The sequence below is a fragment of the Solea solea genome, chromosome 3 (genome assembly GCF_958295425.1).
Source record: "Solea solea chromosome 3, fSolSol10.1, whole genome shotgun sequence".
Classification (NCBI taxonomy): Eukaryota; Metazoa; Chordata; class Actinopteri; order Pleuronectiformes; family Soleidae; genus Solea; species Solea solea.
In genome coordinates this window covers 33,858,966-33,878,385 of record NC_081136.1, presented here as the reverse complement: position 1 = coordinate 33,878,385, position 19,420 = coordinate 33,858,966, and the positions used below count along the sequence as shown (strand labels likewise).

At 42.1% G+C, this 19,420-nt stretch overlaps 1 protein-coding gene across 2 annotated transcripts in view; it reads right to left on the bottom strand.

Annotated features, from left to right (window-relative positions):
- Positions 1-3,965: 3,965 nt before the first annotated feature.
- The window catches only part of snd1 (staphylococcal nuclease and tudor domain containing 1), a 167,813-nt gene continuing 152,358 nt past the window's right edge, over positions 3,966-19,420 (bottom strand). For both annotated transcript variants that reach the window (XM_058625515.1, XM_058625514.1), the window contains exons 22-24: positions 19,069-19,272; positions 6,767-6,811; positions 3,966-4,942 (exon numbers count right to left, since the gene is read on the bottom strand). In XM_058625515.1, the coding sequence (XP_058481498.1) occupies positions 4,877-4,942; positions 6,767-6,811; positions 19,069-19,272 (315 nt within the window). In that variant the 3' untranslated portion in view covers positions 3,966-4,876. The remainder of the gene's footprint in view (positions 4,943-6,766; positions 6,812-19,068; positions 19,273-19,420) is intronic.

The following is a 19,420-nucleotide window of genomic DNA, read 5'->3' as shown; positions in this document are numbered from 1 at the left end:
GACATTTTGGTCAAATTTTGGACGACATACTAACCTATGACTTTTTGATGCGATTTTGGACGACATACTAACCTATGACATTTTTGTCAAATTTTGGACGACATACTAACCTATGACATTTTGATGCGATTTTGGACGACATACTAACCTATGCCTTTTTGATGCGATTTTGGACGACATACTAACCTATGCCTTTTTGATGCGATTTTGGACAACATACTAACCTATGACATTTTTGTCAAATTTTGGACGACATACTAACCTATGACTTTTTAATACGATTTTGGACGACATACTAACCTATGACTTTTTGATACAATTTTGGACGACATACTAACCTATGACTTTTTGATACAATTTTGGACGACATACTAACCTATGACATTTTGGTCAAATTTTGGAAGACATACTAACCTATGACATTTTGATGCGATTTTGGACGACATACTAACCTATGACTTTTTGATGCGATTTTGGACGACATACTAACCTATGCCTTTTTGATGCGATTTTGGACGACATACTAACCTATGACATTTTTGTCAAATTTTGGACGACATACTAACCTATGACTTTTTGATGCGATTTTGGACGACATACTAACCTATGACATTTTTGTCAAATTTTGGAAGACATACTAACCTATGACTTTTTGATGCGATTTTGGACGACATACTAACCTATGACATTTTGGTCAAATTTTGGACGACATACTAACCTATGACTTTTTGATGCGATTTTGGACGACATACTAACCTATGACATTTTTGTCAAATTTTGGACGACATACTAACCTATGACATTTTGATGCGATTTTGGACGACATTATAACCTATGCCTTTTTGATGCGATTTTGGACGACATACTAACCTATGCCTTTTTGATGCGATTTTGGACAACATACTAACCTATGACATTTTTGTCAAATTTTGGACGACATACTAACCTATGACTTTTTGATACGATTTTGGACGACATACTAACCTATGACTTTTTGATACAATTTTGGACGACATACTAACCTATGACTTTTTGATACAATTTTGGACGACATACTAACCTATGACATTTTGGTCAAATTTTGGAAGACATACTAACCTATGACATTTTGATGCGATTTTGGACGACATACTAACCTATGACTTTTTGATGCAATTTTGGACGACATACTAACCTATGCCTTTTTGATGCGATTTTGGACGACATACTAACCTATGACATTTTGGTCAAATTTTGGAAGACATACTAACCTATGACTTTTTGATGCGATTTTGGACGACATACTAACCTATGACTTTTTGATGCAATTTGGACGACATACTAACCTATGAGTTTTTATACAATTTTGGACTACATACTACCTATGACTTTTTATACATTTTTGGACGACATACTAACCTATGACATTTTTGTCAAATTTTGGATGACATACTAACCTATGACATTTTGATGCGATTTTGGTCGACATACTAACCTATGACTTTTTGATGCAATTTGAACGACATACTAACCTATGACTTTTTATACAATTTTGGACGACATACTAACCTATGACTTTTTGATACAATTTTGGACGACATACTAACCTATGCCTTTTTGATGCGATTTTGGACGACATACTAACCTATGCCTTTTTGATGCGATTTTGGACAACATACTAACCTATGACATTTTTGGACGACATACTAACCTATGACTTTTTGGTCAAATTTTGGACGACATACTAACCTATGACATTTTGGTCAAATTTTGGACGACATACTAACCTATGACTTTTTGATGCGATTTTGGACGACATACTAACCTATGACATTTTGGTCAAATTTTGGACGACATACTAACCTATGACTTTTTGATGCGATTTTGGACGACATACTAACCTATGCCTTTTTGATGCGATTTTGGAAGACATACTAACCTATGACATTTTTGTCAAATTTTGGACAACATACTAACCTATGACTTTTTGATGCGATTTTGGACGACATACTAACCTATGACATTTTGGTCAAATTTTGGACGACATACTAACCTATGACTTTTTGATGCGATTTTGGACGACATACTAACCTATGCCTTTTTGATGCGATTTTGGACGACATACTAACCTATGACATTTTGGTCAAATTTTGGACGACATACTAACCTATGACATTTTGATGCGATTTTGGACGACATACTAACCTATGACATTTTTGTCAAATTTTGGACGACATACTAACCTATGACATTTTGATGCGATTTTGGACCACATACTAACCTATGACTTTTTGATGCGATTTTGGACGACATACTAACCTATGACATTTTGGTCAAATTTTGGACGACATACTAACCTATGACTTTTTGATGCGATTTTGGACGACATACTAACCTATGCCTTTTTGATGCGATTTTGGACGACATACTAACCTATGACATTTTGGTCAAATTTTGGACGACATACTAACCTATGACATTTTGATGCGATTTTGGACGACATACTAACCTATGACATTTTTGTCAAATTTTGGACGACATACTAACCTATGACATTTTGATGCGATTTTGGACCACATACTAACCTATGACTTTTTGATGCGATTTTGGACGACATACTAACCTATGACTTTTTGATACGATTTTGGACGACATACTAACCTATGACTTTTTGATGCGATTTTGGAAGACATACTAACCTATGACTTTTTGATACGATTTTGGACGACATACTAACCTATGACTTTTTATACAATTTTGGACGACATACTAACCTATGACTTTTTATACAATTTTGGACGACATACTAACCTATGACTTTTTGATTCAATTTTGGACGACATACTAACCTATGACTTTTTGATGCGATTTTGGACGACATACTAACCTATGACATTTTGATGCGATTTTGGACCACATACTAACCTATGACTTTTTGATGCGATTTTGGACGACATACTAACCTATGACTTTTTGATACGATTTTGGACGACATACTAACCTATGACTTTTTGATGCGATTTTGGAAGACATACTAACCTATGACTTTTTGATACGATTTTGGACGACATACTAACCTATGACTTTTTATACAATTTTGGACGACATACTAACCTATGACTTTTTATACAATTTTGGACGACATACTAACCTATGACTTTTTGATTCAATTTTGGACGACATACTAACCTATGACTTTTTGATGCGATTTTGGACGACATACTAACCTATGACTTTTTGATGCGATTTTGGACGTCATTTTATTTTCATGCTTCACGTTGACACCTTACCGTAGTTACTTGACATTTTTAATCCCTTACCATGCTATGACTTTCTTTTGAAATTGTGTGCCTGACTGTACTTTACGCAGTGCTTCACCATGATGGTGCTTTTGTCTCAGTCTTTGCCATCTGACATTTTCATACCTGATGAAATATTCATGATGGATTACTTTAGTTTTACTTGGCGTTAACTGACTTAAGTTAAAACATGAGTTAAGTGTTTGCCCCTGCAATCCTTATTTCAACTCATCGGCCTCTCTTTGCTTATATAAATGAAAATGTAAACTCCTCAGGTCCATGTTGATATGAATAGATTACCAGACAGATACAGGGCTTTAAGCTTCACCTTTGGCTCATCCTATTGAAAATTCATCCCTTAAGAAATGGTCAGTCACCTCATGTAGATTCAGAAGTTGGCTCACTGCCAAAGCTGCATCAGCTCGCGTCCTGTTTGGTCACTAGTCCTGCAAACTACTGATAAAATTAAAAGGTTTTCAAGGTGAAGCTTTTGAATTGATCATTTCAAATTAACTGTAACACACTAGTGTTCTGTTTTAGTGAGAGAAAAAAAAGTGTTAATTTTAAAAGATACAAAGTCAAATTCAAGTCAACCTTCTGTTGATCTTCAGATGAGTGACGTCAATCAGTTTGAAAAAGACCTCTTTGTTATAAAATAATGGAAAAAAAGAGGCGCAAACAAAACACTTGTGTGCTTTTTAATTCAGGAGATTTTAATAGAATGCAAAGGTCCATTAAGTGGAAATAAATTCAAACACTGTTTTCTTATTTTGCGATGGCATACAGAGTCAGAAAGAGAAGAGGCTGCCAGAGAAAGATCATAACCATTAATATTAGAATGTAAACTTTACAGAAGGAGAAAGATGATAAAATGCCACAAGATGGCGTCCATATGTACTGGTCATAAAAGTGAATAAACGACATAACACTCCTCACAAAAACATCCGCAAATGTCATTGTCACACACAGATATTATACACTTAAGACAAAAAATAAACTCATCCTTTTGTTTGTTTTGTTTTTTGTCTGTGTGGCTCCACCTACAGAATTTCTTTAAAATAAATCCATTTACACTTTTCAAGGTTTCCTTTTTCACATTTACATAATTCCTTGGGGAAGGATTTGTTGTTTTTTGCTAAATGTGTTTTCACTCAGTCACTTCCTGTGCAGAGGGCAGGGATTGGTCGAGGACATCGGAGAGCATTAATATGATTGGCTGAAAACACAAAAACAAAACAAAAACAACAGTTTTGCAAATAGTGCAGGCTGCTCGAGCTGGCAGTGGCTCATTAGGAAGATTAAAGATGAACGGAACGTCACTGTTGAATGACTCTTTTTTTTATTAATATAATTTACTCAAAGCTACAGGGGCGGAACTGAAAAAACAAAGTATACAGAGCAGAGGAGTCAGAGCTGGAGGGATAAATGTGAAACAAGGAGCGAGTCGATGCTTGTCGTTTAGTTTTTCCATGACTTCTTTACTTTTTCTCTGTCCGATGCGTCACTCGGTGTCCACGTTGGTCTTTGGAATGGCGTTGATTGGATGGTCGGTTCAATTCATTTCATTTCTTCTTTTTTCTCTCTCTCCTTCTCTTGCTTTAACGGCGGTAGCCAAACTCGTCAGCGTCGTCTGCGCGGAAGTCTCCGTAGCGCCAAATGTTCAGCTAATGACGATGAGACAGAGATGGATTTCATTTGAGAATAATGACACTGCATTTGCATGAAAAGCTATAAAACGGAACTTCTATAATCTCTCCAGCACATTACATGTTCACTGATCAAGAGAAAGAGACAAAGAAAAGTCACAGGCCAATTCAAAGACTTCATCATCATCATCACCAGCATTTAATCGGACTCTGACTGGAGGCTCAAACAGCAGCGAGTCCATTACTTCTCCTGTTCCATTACAACGTCGCTGCATCGCCTCATCAACTGTCATGTTTCTCTGCTAAATGTCGTTGTCATCACAACCACATTGGCTGTGTGTGTGTGTGTGTGAGGTTTGAAACAGCATCAGGTGGAGTAGGGGGTTATTTAAATAAGTTCACATTGTCTGAGGTGTGTGTGTGTGTTTCTTTTCTGGCTCTCGTGAGCGCTCAGCTGTTAACGCTGTGATTCATAGCTAATTAGTGACTGTGCTAATTAGCTGTACTTATTAGGATGAATGAATGAATGAGGCCATTTGTACATACTGTCATTTCCCATCGCTCACTTCGCTGCGTGTTTTTGTCTCTCCTCTCCTCCTCCCTGACATCATGAAACATCGCGACTGTGATTAAAGACATCTGTAGTTTCTCTGGGTTTTACAGCAAGTAACTAAAACATGATGGTTAACTAAAAGGATGGTTAGTTACCTAACACGTTATACTAGCTGTCCCGCCTCTTTAGGTACCTGCTCATTCAGTTAACTATGAAGAGGCAAGGAACTGAAAAGCAGCTAAAGCAAAAAATTAAAAACACATATTTTGCTATATTTCACCCCGACATTTCCAGCTCAAATAAAGTGTTACACTGTCCTCAGAAGACACACAATGTGTGTGTGTTTACACGCATGTTAAAAGTCCAATAATAGTCAGACTAAGACGATCATTTGGTTTTCTTCATGTCACGTAAACACATTAGTCCGACTAAAACCGAGCTAGTCTTTGTCGGACTAAGATACCTGGATAACGCGATGCATAGTCCGATTACTCCTGCATGTATACGCTTAGTCTGACTGGAGTCAGACTTTCTGCACATGCACCAAAATGTCCTCCCGCTCTTTGACCAGGAAGTAGAAGGAGAAGACAGATAAACTGCAGAACTGTTGCCGTATAAAAATAACAATTTGACGATTTTTATTATCACGTACAGCAGCTACGAAACAGACAGAACCAGAGTTATGTTTGTTGTTCTGCGATATAAAGGTCGACAGGAAACTGATTCAACACGCAATAGCTTACAGAGAGATACGGAGGCGGAGTCAGACGTCCAGTTGCCTGTCTTAGTCGGACTACGGCCTTAGCTGGGTTAAACTGTGCATGTAAACGTACCGAGTGACATTGTCCGGACCAAAACCTGGTCCTAATGAGGCAGAAATTCATTTCTAAGTATGTGTGTGTGGATAAATGTGTGTACTAGGCTGTGAGGACAAATTTGAGGACATGTTGACCTTTCTGTCAACTTTAAAGACGGTTTCAGGGTAAGAGTTAGACTTAATTATTAGGGTGTGTGCAGATTTTCCTCGTCCTCCCGTCTCTGGACAATAATACTTGTCCTCACAGTATGGACCTGCACAGACTGTGGGCATAAATCCATATGGGACAATAGTGACGGCCAATATAATGTGTTACATAATGAGGGAAAACAGAGAAGTGACTCTCACTCTCTCTCTCTCTCATTGTGCTAAAGTGTCATTAGTGTTGTAATGAATTCTTTTTTTGGCATCATCAGATCGTCTCAGAGACAAAACAAGAGGAGCTGAGACAAAGACACGGGACATGACTTACCCGGGCACTCTTGGCAGATTCTTGACTGTTCAGATACTCCATCACCTACGAGACAAGAGACAAGTCTTTAACATCACTGTCACACTCACGACTTCTCAGGGATTAAGTTCAACCAGTGCCTCCTTACATTTATACACTTAAGGTGTTTAAGACTGGGATTAAAACAATGACAAAAGACCACAAAAGTGTTAACAACAAACAAACAGTCTTTGCTGAGTTCTACACGTCAGAAAATAATTGGCATCTTTATGATTTTATGATGGTTTTGTGTCTATTTTCCAGACGACCGCCTTAAACCCAAAGAACAATCAATTTGCAATTAGGAAGATTAAGATTAAGCTGCAAATCCTGACGTTTCAGAAGCTGCCGTCAGTGACACAGCATGTGTGTGTGTGTGTGTGTAACTTTTTATTAAATGTGTTTCTGAGACTGTTCCATGTTTTAGTGATGACACTTTGGTCCAAACTTTCTTTCCATGAAGGAAAGAAAGTATAAAGTGGTTTATTCCTACTCTTGTATACACCCCTTTTTTGCACACACACAGCCGCCAGCATCACCTACTGTGCAGGAAACATTAAAGGAGAGCCATTATGCAAATGTTCCCTTCTCTTTTTCTTCTCTACGGTAGTTTTGCATGATTTACCATTCTAAAATAAAAATCAAATTATTGATTTCAACCTGCCAGTTTTGTGGCCCTTCAGACTCTGACACAGAGACAGAAAGAGGCCGATTTAGCTCCGCTTCCCCTTTAAAGACCACTTTCTTCTGTGATTGTCCGCCACCATGAAAGAGTGCTGTGAGCCGCTCAGTTACTCTCGCATGCTGGAGAACATTAAATTACTGTAATAATCGATAATAGTCGTGGAGTCGAGAACGTGTGGAAAAGTAGAAGCAGCAATCAGCAAGTCTGATACTTCAACTTCAGACTCACACACTTATATATATATATACACATTTGTATATATGTATGTATTGTGTTCCTACTGTGTCTACAAACAATGATCATTTTGTGTCGTCCACCAATTTGTCCACAATGACTTTTTGGGCGGGTCAAACTCGTCCTCACGTCCTTTGCTTAGTAAAACTACACTGATATAAGAAAACATAAAGCGTCATAAAAGATGATGTATCAAAGTTCTGTCCAGGGTGTGACTCCGCCTTTGGCCCTATGTCAGCTAAGATTGGCACAGTATACTGAGTAGAAGAGTTTCATATGCTTGTCGTTATGGTAGAACCTCAAGACTTCTGCGGCACGACCGTCCAATCACAGACAAAGATTCACCAGCGCGTCACATTTGTGACGTCAGATTCTCAGTAACCGTAAAATCCTAAGCGGTTCAACATTTCACTCACTCATTGAACATTGTTTCACAAGAGGGTTAAACTATTTCCCTGATGATACTCACTCTAACAACTGAGTTATCAATGGATGCACAGCAATCACATTTAATAACAATTCAACTGTTTGTCACAGAGTTGCCAACGAGCAGTTTAACCTCAGTGAATGAACCAGTGATGAGTCACAGGGCAGAGACAGTGAAGTTACATGTGTTCACAGTAAGTGGTTGTGTGGACCTTGGAATGATTGGAGCTGTTCTCCACCACCACACTCTCACAATAGAGATGGAGAGATCAAGCCTTACTCAAGGTACACACACACACACACACACACACACACACACACACACACACACACACACACACACACACACACACACACACACACACACACACACACACACACACACACACACACACACACACGGTACGTTTAACCCTGACCATTAACATTCTGTCTATAAACACGGAACTTTGAACAAATACACTAAAGAAAAACAAGAGTCGTCACCATGTTCATGTAATGACTTCCATTTTGCACCACATTTTTGTAGATGATTTTAGCAGCAGATGAGATGGCCCTCACACTCTAGTGCACACACACACACACACACACACACACACACACGCATGCACACACACACACGCGCACACACACACACCAGAACAAGGATGGCAGATGTTAAAAACTGTCGACTGTGGCTCGGGTTCTGGAGTGTAATTGCTTAGCAAGCCGCATGCACGTCGTTTGATTTCTGCGCCGCCAAGTTAACAGACCTGCAGGTGGACGCTACGGCGGGTGATGTCTGAGTGAGTGCACGCACGCACGCGCACGCGCCACGAGTGTGTGGCTGGCAAAAAGTGCAGAGACTGCACAAGTCATCCATCAAAGACAACTAAAGGGGAGGGTTTTTTTTGGAAGGCTTTGGGATATCGAGTCTTGGTCCCATCAGGCAGATGTCACCATATGGAAGAGTCGGCCAACGATATTTCACAGACACAAAAGGCCAGTGATGCCATTTGGGCTTTGGAGGGGAGCGATCAGTGCCCGCTGCCACTCCTGGTGCAGCATTTTGGAAAATCTGAGGGGGGAAACTAGAACGATGCGGATGAGGCTTTCATATCTGCCAAAGTGGATTTGGCAATATTCAAACACAAGAGAGGCAATTACATTAGAGAGAGAGAGAGAGAGAGAGAAATGGCAAAGTGGGGGAAAAAGAGTCTGCATCCACATGTGTGAAAGACGCACAGTCAAGAGTCCTACACAGCACAATGCACACAGATGACTGCTGCCATGTTGGAGCCATTACGGTGAGCCGCTTTGTGCTCTGTGCTGGGAGGGCAGGGGGGCGTCTTTTCATGGCTCGCCCTCATCGCTCACTGTTCTGCTCACTTCAGCTCAGCGCAACACAACGGCCAATCAGCGCGCGGCTGAACGCCGAATTCTGAGCAGCACCGCGCGCAGCATCCTGTCCCGGATCCGTCTTTCAAGGCTTTTCAATTGGCTCCAGTAGGGAGGCATAATGGCTCATTTATGACGCAAACAGCATCCCGACTCGTGTGGGGAGATGACTTCAAGTGGCAGAGGAAAGTGATGGGGTGGTGCTGGTGATGAGTGTGTGTGTGTGTGTGTGTGTGTGTGTGTGTGTGTGTGTGTGTGTGTGTGTGAAACCAGGAGGAGGTTTACAAAGCAAAGGTACGATGCAGAGTTGTCAGGAAACACCACAACAAAGAGAGGCTAACGAGCGAGAACCAAAAAAAAGTCTCACTGAAGATGAAGTAAACATCCATAATAATGTTTCCATTTAAAGAGGCATTTTCCTGCATGCAGACGAGCCTTTAAGCCTTGTTTTTATAATAAATCTGCATCCATACAAACACAACTATTCAGGGATACTTCACACGCTGATGTAAACACAGAGTTGATTCTTGCTCCTCTGCAGTTATTTGAGTATTAAACACAACAGCACTGATCAAAAGGAAGTTGTGTAAGAGCTTTTCAGTTGTAAGTCACTGTGTTATTGTTGACAAAGACTGTGTCTGTCTAGACTGAAAAAAACATCCCATCAGATTTCAAACAAAAACCAAAGAGCCAGCAATGTTTAAAAAAAATCACAATTGTTGGGACTTTTTTGTGGACAAAAGAATGGATAGGAAAGTCTGTGTTTTGGGGGCAGAGGGTGGAGGAAGGCGGCGGGTGTCAGCATGCTCGTCTGGACGACCCCACAGAGCTGCCATATGTCACACAGATGCCATGTTAGCTGAGCAGATCCACGGACACCGGCAGTAACCGCATTAAGAGCACGCTGTGTGCGTGTGTGTGTCCACTGAATTTATATGTAATTAATTCTTCACATCAATTTATGTCTGCTTAAAAAAATGCTCTCAGAAAATTGAACTGATTACAGAAGCAATTTATTACAATTTCACACCAACAGCTTAAATAAAGTAGATGTTTAACAGCAATTTGAGACTGAAAAACACTCTGTTATAACTTTCTAGTGGACTTTGTTGGTGGTTAAACCTGGTCCAAGTGTGATGCGTCTCCTTAAAATGAATGACAGGTGGTGATGGCGTTCTGGTGTGTGTGTGTGTGTGTGTGTGTGTGTGTGAGAGACAGACTGAATGTCTCCCTGTGTTGGCTGGCGTGTCCATGCCCAGGTGGTGTTCTGGTTAGCTTGTTGTGAAAGTGATGGATCTGTGAACGTCACATCTTTGTGACAGGTTGTGTGTGTCTGGTGCGTAGGTGAGCTGAGACTCCACCCCCACCCCCACCCCACCCCCCTCCCAGAGAGTTCTGAAAATCAAGTGACTGATCAAAGTTCTGCTCTCTGGTCGCCTGCTGCTGTGATGGGATGTCAGGACATGTAAAGGCTTTGTTGAGCTTTTCTCATTAACAGCGTTGACAATCAGACGTCCACAGCCTCCTAAACAACGGCAGTCAAACTCACACCAAGAAAAACAAAGTGCCACAAACTGGCTTTGTTTTTTCTCTCCCTCTACTGCTCCCTTACTCCTCATTACATCTCGCTTCATTCTCCCTCTGCCTGCCATCGCTGTCTCCACCAAGACGAGTCGTCTCCAGAGCGTGTGCAGGAAAATAAAGCCTCTTATATCTGTAACTTGCACTATTTCAAGTTGAGCATGGTCGGCTGCACAGTGGATTACGGTGAAACGTCTCTTATTTTAGGACACGGTGGCACAGAAAGTGCACCGCAGGCGGAGAGACCGGGGGTTTTGTGAAAGACTCTTCAGAAGATCCACGAAAGCTTGTTGTGTCTCTGACAACACTGGAAATATGAGACTGAAGAAAAGTGGCCAAAAACTAAAATAGTATTAGGACAAAACGTTTGAAAGAAACAAAGACCTCTGACTATTTCCTCAGAATTCTGAAGTCCCACTTTTTTCTTAGAAATCTGACTTTAATCTGAAAATGTTTAATTTGAATTGAAATTAAATGTAGTATAACATATATAAATTAGTATAACATTAGCAATTTAACTACGATTTGCATGGCCATCCAAAGTATTTATTACTTATAGACAAACATGTTTACTGCAAAGTGCATCAGAAATACATTGTAGAAGCTTGTGAACGCTGTGATAATAATAATAATAATAAAAAAAAGATGAGCCCATAATGAGTGTCATTGGTAAACTGGGATTATGCCCTGATGCATGCTGGTTCCCCGCAGCATGACTGTCGGAGGAGATCAGGCACTTTTGGCTGGAACACGGCTTGACACGCCCACCAGCATGAGATCATGGAGTTAAGGAGGACATACATGTACACATGTACACACACACACACACACACACACACACACACACACACACACACACACACACAAGGACATAACTGATATGACAGGGAGCATTCTCCACCAGTGGCGTCTCAAGGGCAAACGCAAAGGAAAAACAATTCTTACGTAAACTCACAGAAAGTACATCACAGCGACTGTATCTGAAGCGTTTGCTCTCCGTTTTTTCTCCAGCACACATCGACTCTCCGTCTCCCGTGAGGTCACACAACTCGGAAAAATAATCTAAGTTTGAACAACTTGATGCCTCCACTCCCCTGCTGCCTGTCCTCCACACACCCCCAGGGCGTGTGTGTGTGGGGGGGGAGATAAAGTCTGTGTGTGTGCGGGTGGATCTGCAGAGGATGGAATTGCGTTTGGGAAGTGGTGCGTGTCAGCGAGGACATGTCAAAAGGGCCCTTAGAGCAGTGGTAGCAGGGGAGGCAACTGCCTGCCTGTGTCTGTGTGTGTGTGTGTGTGTGTGTGTGTGTGTGGTCAATAAGAGAGGAGCAGAAAATGTCCATTAAAAGGTTCCATCTCTAACTTCACTTGTAAATTAGGTATTGAGCCATTGGTGAGGAGCGGTCATGCTGTCACACACTCATGAAGCCCAGTGTGTGTGTGTGTGTGTGTGTGTGTGTGTGTGTGTGGGTTCTTGATGGGCTGTGACAAGCGGACGTCGGGGTTGAACAGGGAGCCCAGCGACCTGAAACTCAGTCAATTGCTGATCCTGATACGACTATAAGCCATTTATGGACGACATGGTGGAACATTTTTTTGTTTTTCAGGTGCGGGTGGAGCAGGTGATTGAAACCTGCCCCACCGTAGCAGGGCGCTAACTAACTCTCCTCGGCCCACCTACATATTTGTGATATTCTTGTTAGAGTGAATGTGTTCTCTGTTGCTTTGTTTTCGCCTGTCACTGTTTCTGTACAACAGGTTTAAAAGTGAACCCACAGACACACACCGTGTTTGTCCTTCCTACCGGGGGACAGTCTATAAGCGACAACAATCGCGCTACTACATGAGACTACACGAGGGCTCAATTTGTCAGAGTGTGCTACTGTACAGACACGCTGTCATTCCCACGAGGCACATTATCAGTGTCCAAAACAGAGCCTCAGCTGTGCAGAGGCAGAGGACTACATCGCATGCGCCACCGTGCTATAGTGTGTGTGTGTACAAAACGGCACAATTGTTCTTTGATAAATGGAACAAACGATCCCCGGAGACATCCTGTGTATGTGTGAGCCTCCTTCCTGATTTCCTGGATTGTGCTGCATGTGCGCCTACTCCTCACAGCCTGCCATGATTCCAACCCCCGTTAACACAATCACTCAACAGTGTGATGCAGCTGCTGCTGTTGCTACTACCAACAGTGAAGACTCAGAACTGAAGCTACAAGAAGACTACAATAGCCACCAGGTGGTTGTGTTGAACATGGTGTACGCGCAACCGAAGCCAAGCAGGAAAAACCCTTTCTACAACAGAAGAAGTCACCAAAGTTAGTCATCCGAGCCTCGACCCGGCTGACACTGTTCCCTTCTTCTTTGGAAGGAATGCCTCCTGAACCCTGTGCCCAGAATTTGTACCACCACACGATAGTGACATTACATTACATTACATTACATACATGGAGGTAACTGTGAGGACAAACAGCTGTACGGTGACGTGGGATACTGCAGGACCCTGACGCGCGAGTATGTATACCAGGGCCTTTACAGAGAGTCTCTTCTGGCTCCTCCACCACAGTCTCATGTACATAAGAGACGAGGCCTTGGAGTGAATACAGCGGCAACAAAGAAATAAAATGACACACCGTCTCTCAGGGGGATGATGGGTAATTAAAGATTTCATCATTCTAAACTGAAGATTTTTTTTCTTCATCCCCAGAGTCACCGTACAGCTGTTTGTCCTCACAGTTACCCCCAGCACACACACACACACACAGTTTAATAAAGAGCGTACATGTCAGTTCACAAACATGTGTCTAAAGGTGTGAACATTTGTATTCCTTACACGTGAGGAACATATCGGGAACCAGACCTGTGGTCGATAACCACCACCACTGTCGGTGATTGATAATAACTGCACTGGCAACAGAGTGACAGACACTTCCGTGTTCCTAATTGACTTCCAATTAGCAAACACAGGGTTTAAAGCTGGGAACACTAATGAACTTAAGACTCCAGCACCGGTGTCAGTTAGTGGCGGTGACTGGGTGAGACAGTTGGCCCCCGGTGGCCTGCCAGCGTTTGAATCAGTCACATCGTTGGCAGCCCAATGACAGAAGACAGAGGTGGAACGAAGCGAAAGCACAAGAAAAAGATGGTGTCGGTAACCACTTGTGACGCGCGGGTTCGGGGTGGGTCGGTTTTAAGACGGCAAAGACAGAACCATTATAAATATACACTTGTGGGCTAATGGACTCATTTCTGCTACAACACTCTATGTTTGTCATAGAAATGACTTTAGTGTGCAACTAGTCAACAAAGTATTTCTCCATCTGATGAACCGACTGTATTTTTTAATACTATAATAATTATCCAAACATTACTTTCATTCACAGATCAAAGCAAAATATTAGTTCTAATCCGAGTGATCTTTCCGTTTCCTTCATGCCAAAGCTCTGAAAAACAACATGCACTTAAAGATCATGTAAAATCCAAACACGCTGCCTCCTCTCTGCCTTTTAAATCAAACGCTCAAGCTACGTTTTGATAGAACGGGTTTAAAAAACAACACAACAACAACACAGAGAGAGAACAGGACGGATCTAAGAGGGAGTAAATATCTGAGAGAGGACAACAGCAATAATCACAAGCACTGCAAAGTGAGGGGAGTGATATGAAGAAGGAGTAAGAGGAACAGAGAGTACGCGAGCAAGAAAACAAGAAACACTGGAAAGATAAGTGTTGAAGGGAGGGAGACGAGGCAAAATTGAAATATGGAAGAAATCTTGTCCTGAACAAAGAGCGGAGATGAGAGATGACAGAATTTGTCTGTTTGCCAATGTGGCAACCTGCCATTCTAGCAGAGGAGAGTTGATGGTGCCAAGGCGAGATTTACGGACGGCGCGGTGCATCGACTGTGTCTTAGCAGAAGACGGCGTTAAGTCAGAGTCTCAGGTTGGAGCAGGAGTGAAGAAGTCACTCGACAGGACGCCTGGCAACCGTCCATCACATGTACATTACGGTGAACAACGTGGTAACAGCTCGTTTATCATTTTTGGACGCTCCATGTGAAACAATCCTGGCTATTTCTTTTGACTGTGGCTCCAAAATAACCTTCTCATATCGCAGTGGACACCGTTTTACGCCGAAATCCAGGATGACCATCCCACAGTACATGCTGCTACTATTAACACCCACAGGCTCACTCACAGGCCAACGACACAGTCAAACACAACGGAGGCGAAACGTAAAGACAATGCCAGCATGTGGGATCCACAGCCATTTTCTCTGCACACACTGAACAGAAACATTGCCAGAGCACGATTCATCTTCCTCTGTTGTTTACCACTAGCACACCGGGGTTCTCAAACTGTGGTGCGTGTACTCACTGCTTCCTCTGGTGGAAATTCAAAACAAATTCACCTCATCTCTCGCTCCATCTTAGTCTAATTTCACTTTACCAGTGTGTGAAGTATATGCGAGGAAGAGGAGGATGATGAGAGAGCAAATGATCTTATTGGGAATAAATCCGCCTCCTATGAAAAGTCCGTAGCTGACTTTGTTCGGCCTATTGACACCAACGCTGGCGACAATAGAGTCACTTGGAGAGCTCGGTATTTCCTCAGGTTGTTCTTGGTAGAAACAGTGTGAGAACGCCTGCACTAGCACATGCTAATGACGCCGCCACCTTGCATTGCAGCGGCAGGTTGGCGGCGTCATTAGCGTAGCCGATGACTCACGATGTCAGCGTCGTACATTCTGCACGTATCGACCCAGACTTAGCCAGCGTGATTTATATTGATCTTATAAAGACTGCTGGAATTTCCCTGTACATGTACAAATGTTCAGGAGCAGACACACAAGGAGAAACCATGGCATCCATTACAGATATATATAGATATATAGATATATATAACATCCAGGCTATAACTGAATCCAGCGTGACACAGTTACAAGCTCACAAAGCCTGAAATACTAAAGCGACTGTATATAATGCAAAAGTCCATAATGTCCCTCTTCTGTTTCCAAAGCTGTTGTGGTGATAAAGCAACAATATCACTCACTGACAATAATCTAAATATTAAAGCCTCATAAATTACACATGCAGAAGGTCTATATACAGCAGATGCACGACAGATTAAACTTTATACTGCGGCATTAAATCTGTTTGTCACAGAGTATGTACACGCGTAGCCTAAGCACATGTCGTCATATTAACTCTATGGTCATTTTAAAGGCAGCAGTTTGTTGTGCTGATGAACAGTGCATCGTTTCCCCTTCATCAGCTTTGAACCAGCGCGACAAACTACATCTTTTTAAAATGACCATCGAGTGAAATTGAACACCTCTTTTATGTTATAACCTTCATTGAGTCCATAACAGTTCTGTTAAGTGTTCCTAAAACTGAGAAAAGCTCCGTTTCTGCTGAGATCTTATGGGTCATTTCATTACAACGGGACATTCCGCCTATTGTGCTTTAATCCCGTAATTTACTGTCCGCTCCACATGTGTGGGTTGCTCTTCGTGTCACTGTCAGTTTCCCCTCACTAAGTACAGTCTATCAATCATGATTTGGATTAATGATCATCGTCCTCCCACCTCTAACTTCCCCATGTTTCCCGTCTTCTTTTCTAATAGACCACTCCCTTTCAAAAGGTAACGCGCTTTCATAATAGATGTTCGTCCTTTACTGTGAAACTGACAAACAGCCATGCGGTCCATATGGTGTGCAGAGGGGGCATCGGAGAGTGGAGGGTTTATGGGCTTAAAAATACAAACATGAATGCATACACCTCTCTGCTCTGCTCCAACACTGGTCTTAACCTTCAGTGCACTTACTTACTTACAACAGACTATTGACATTATTATCACTCAAGTGCTTGTGAACATTACAGCCGCCCATCTGTTACACAGTGCTCAGCACCAGAGATCGCCATGACTGTGTTCCCGTCCTCTGCGACAGATAATGAATAAAGAAATGAGCCAAAATGGAACAGATACGGAGGACAAAAGTTATTTTCATAATCCGCCTGATGGTCTGGATGAGTGAAAAGTGAGAATGGTGCACTCCTTTGATTCTACACCGCGAAAAGCTGGAGGGAAACTTTCGATAAGATGGAAAGAATTGAGGGCACAGATCCAGAGGTCAACAAAAGGTTGTATCTTTGAACATTTCTCTTCTTTCTTTTTTCTTTTGGCTTTATTGCCCCTGCAAGATAATGTTTTGTGTTTGTCAAACTGGCAGCAGCTGCAGTGCTGCTCATAAATATTTGAGCCAGAAATGCACCTTGCAAACAAAAGAGACAAAAGCTGCTTTAGAGCAAATTAAAAGATTAAACGGCAAAGACCTTCATCCATCCACGAGAATTAAAAGAGTTAAGTAATAACAACAGTTTAGAGTCTTCAGAAAATGGCTTTTAATGTCAATTTCATTAAATTGGTGTGCACATTATTACCTCAACTAATTCTTCTCACTGTAAAATGTCAAGAGGATGTGAGGAAAGAAAATCCTCCATTTCCTCCGATCCGAAGCTTGAAATCACATGTTCTTAGAATAGTTTGGAGCTCAATCCGTCTATGAAGTGATCGACACTGACCGACATTCAACTCAAGGACGTTCTAAGCTCAGAAAGATCCGACACGAACCACTGAAGCAACGTCACTACTGTACTTGGACAAAAGTGAAATCGTCTTTTGCTAGCACAGCTATTACAACATTACCTCCCTTCAGCTCCATCATCAGACCTTCCAACTGTAGCCTGACTGAAGTGCAGTTTATCACACTGGTGCACACCTTCTATGGATCACGAGCACATTTACTCCATTTAGCGGAGTGAAATGTGGCCCGCTAAAAACTCCGGCTTGCTTTCGCTCAGTGGGGAATGTGGAAGGTCTCAGCGAAGGCTTCAAGCTCAACGCTAGAAGTGACTTTCACTAACTCTTTTAAAAGGACATCGTCAACGCCGCTACCTCTTCAGCTTCCTCCACATCTGAATATCTGTGTGTGGCCAGCGAGGAGGAGGCAAACACGGCGGTTGAATACAAATGAGAAGCCATTTGATCCGACAAAACCTAAATCTGTGCAGTCTATAAGCCTATTAGTTGTATGGCTGGGAGGTTTTAATCACTGTCTTTGTCTATAGGGTCCATTACCCAGAGACTGCATTATGGTCTCTGGCTACTCTTTAGAGGTCATGGGTCAAAACACTCTCACAATGATGTGATCACAGTGCTTTATCGACGCAAAAGGCAGGAAGTGCTTTTTATCGCTGTGAGTCACTGCATCTCCATGTGTGAGTGAATAAATTGTGTGTACAAGTATGTTCTTTTCTCATCTGTATAAATAAAGACTATCTGAAGTATCGCACTCTTGTGGACGGAGGAATTCCTTTGTGCGTGTGAATTTTTAAGTAAACGGCAGCGTGACTGATTATCTGTGATGTGCTGAAGCAGTAATTGCTGATCTCCACTTTTCTTTATCTTTCATGTACGGCTTTAAGTCCACTGTCCGGCAAAATGGTCGGCGCCATCAGAGGCAAATTACAGGGATGTAAATATACAGTCATTTTATTGTTATTTCTCTTGTGTTCGCAGGCGCTTAGAGGAACGCAGGTTTCCGTGTTCCTGACAAACACTGACATGGAAAAGAGTGAGTTGATGCATGATGTTAGCGTGGTAATTACTGGACTGTCAGGGAGCCACAGGCAGCACACGGACCTCGTAACATCACATAATGAACAAGAGGCCCATTCGCCAATAAGACAGTTCTACACACAGTGTTGTCTACTGGTGACTATCACCTCTCCATTTCATCCAATGACTTAAAACGGAGTGTGTCCTGAAGCTGTGGCACAGGTACAGCTCCATACTGTGCATTTCAACAGAACTCAGTCATGAAATGAATGTAAAATTGACTGAAGTGGACAATTCATTTGAACCTTTCATAGAGAGAACCCCGAACCCCAAAAAGCCCAACAAAAACTCTGACTCACAATCTTTTGCAGGTACTTTTCCTTGCGAACGTCGACCATGACCAAGCCTTCTTTGACCAGGCCCAGGCCCACGTCGTCCTTGGTGTCGCCGAACTTTACCGTGACGTGTGGACAGGTGACGCCCGAGTACTCCACGTTCAAGACACACTGGCTGTTCTGGATGTCCCTTACGACGCAGTCCACGACGTCTGCGCGGGCGTCGTCCTGGAAAGGTAGAGACCGAGATAAGAAAAGGGATAAGGAGGACGAGAGGAAATGAGGCAGTAATAGATGATGTTGTGGAAAAAAAAAAAGGTGAGGAGATAATGGGATGGAAGGAGAAGGGAGGGAAAGTGTGAGGGAAAAAAATTTG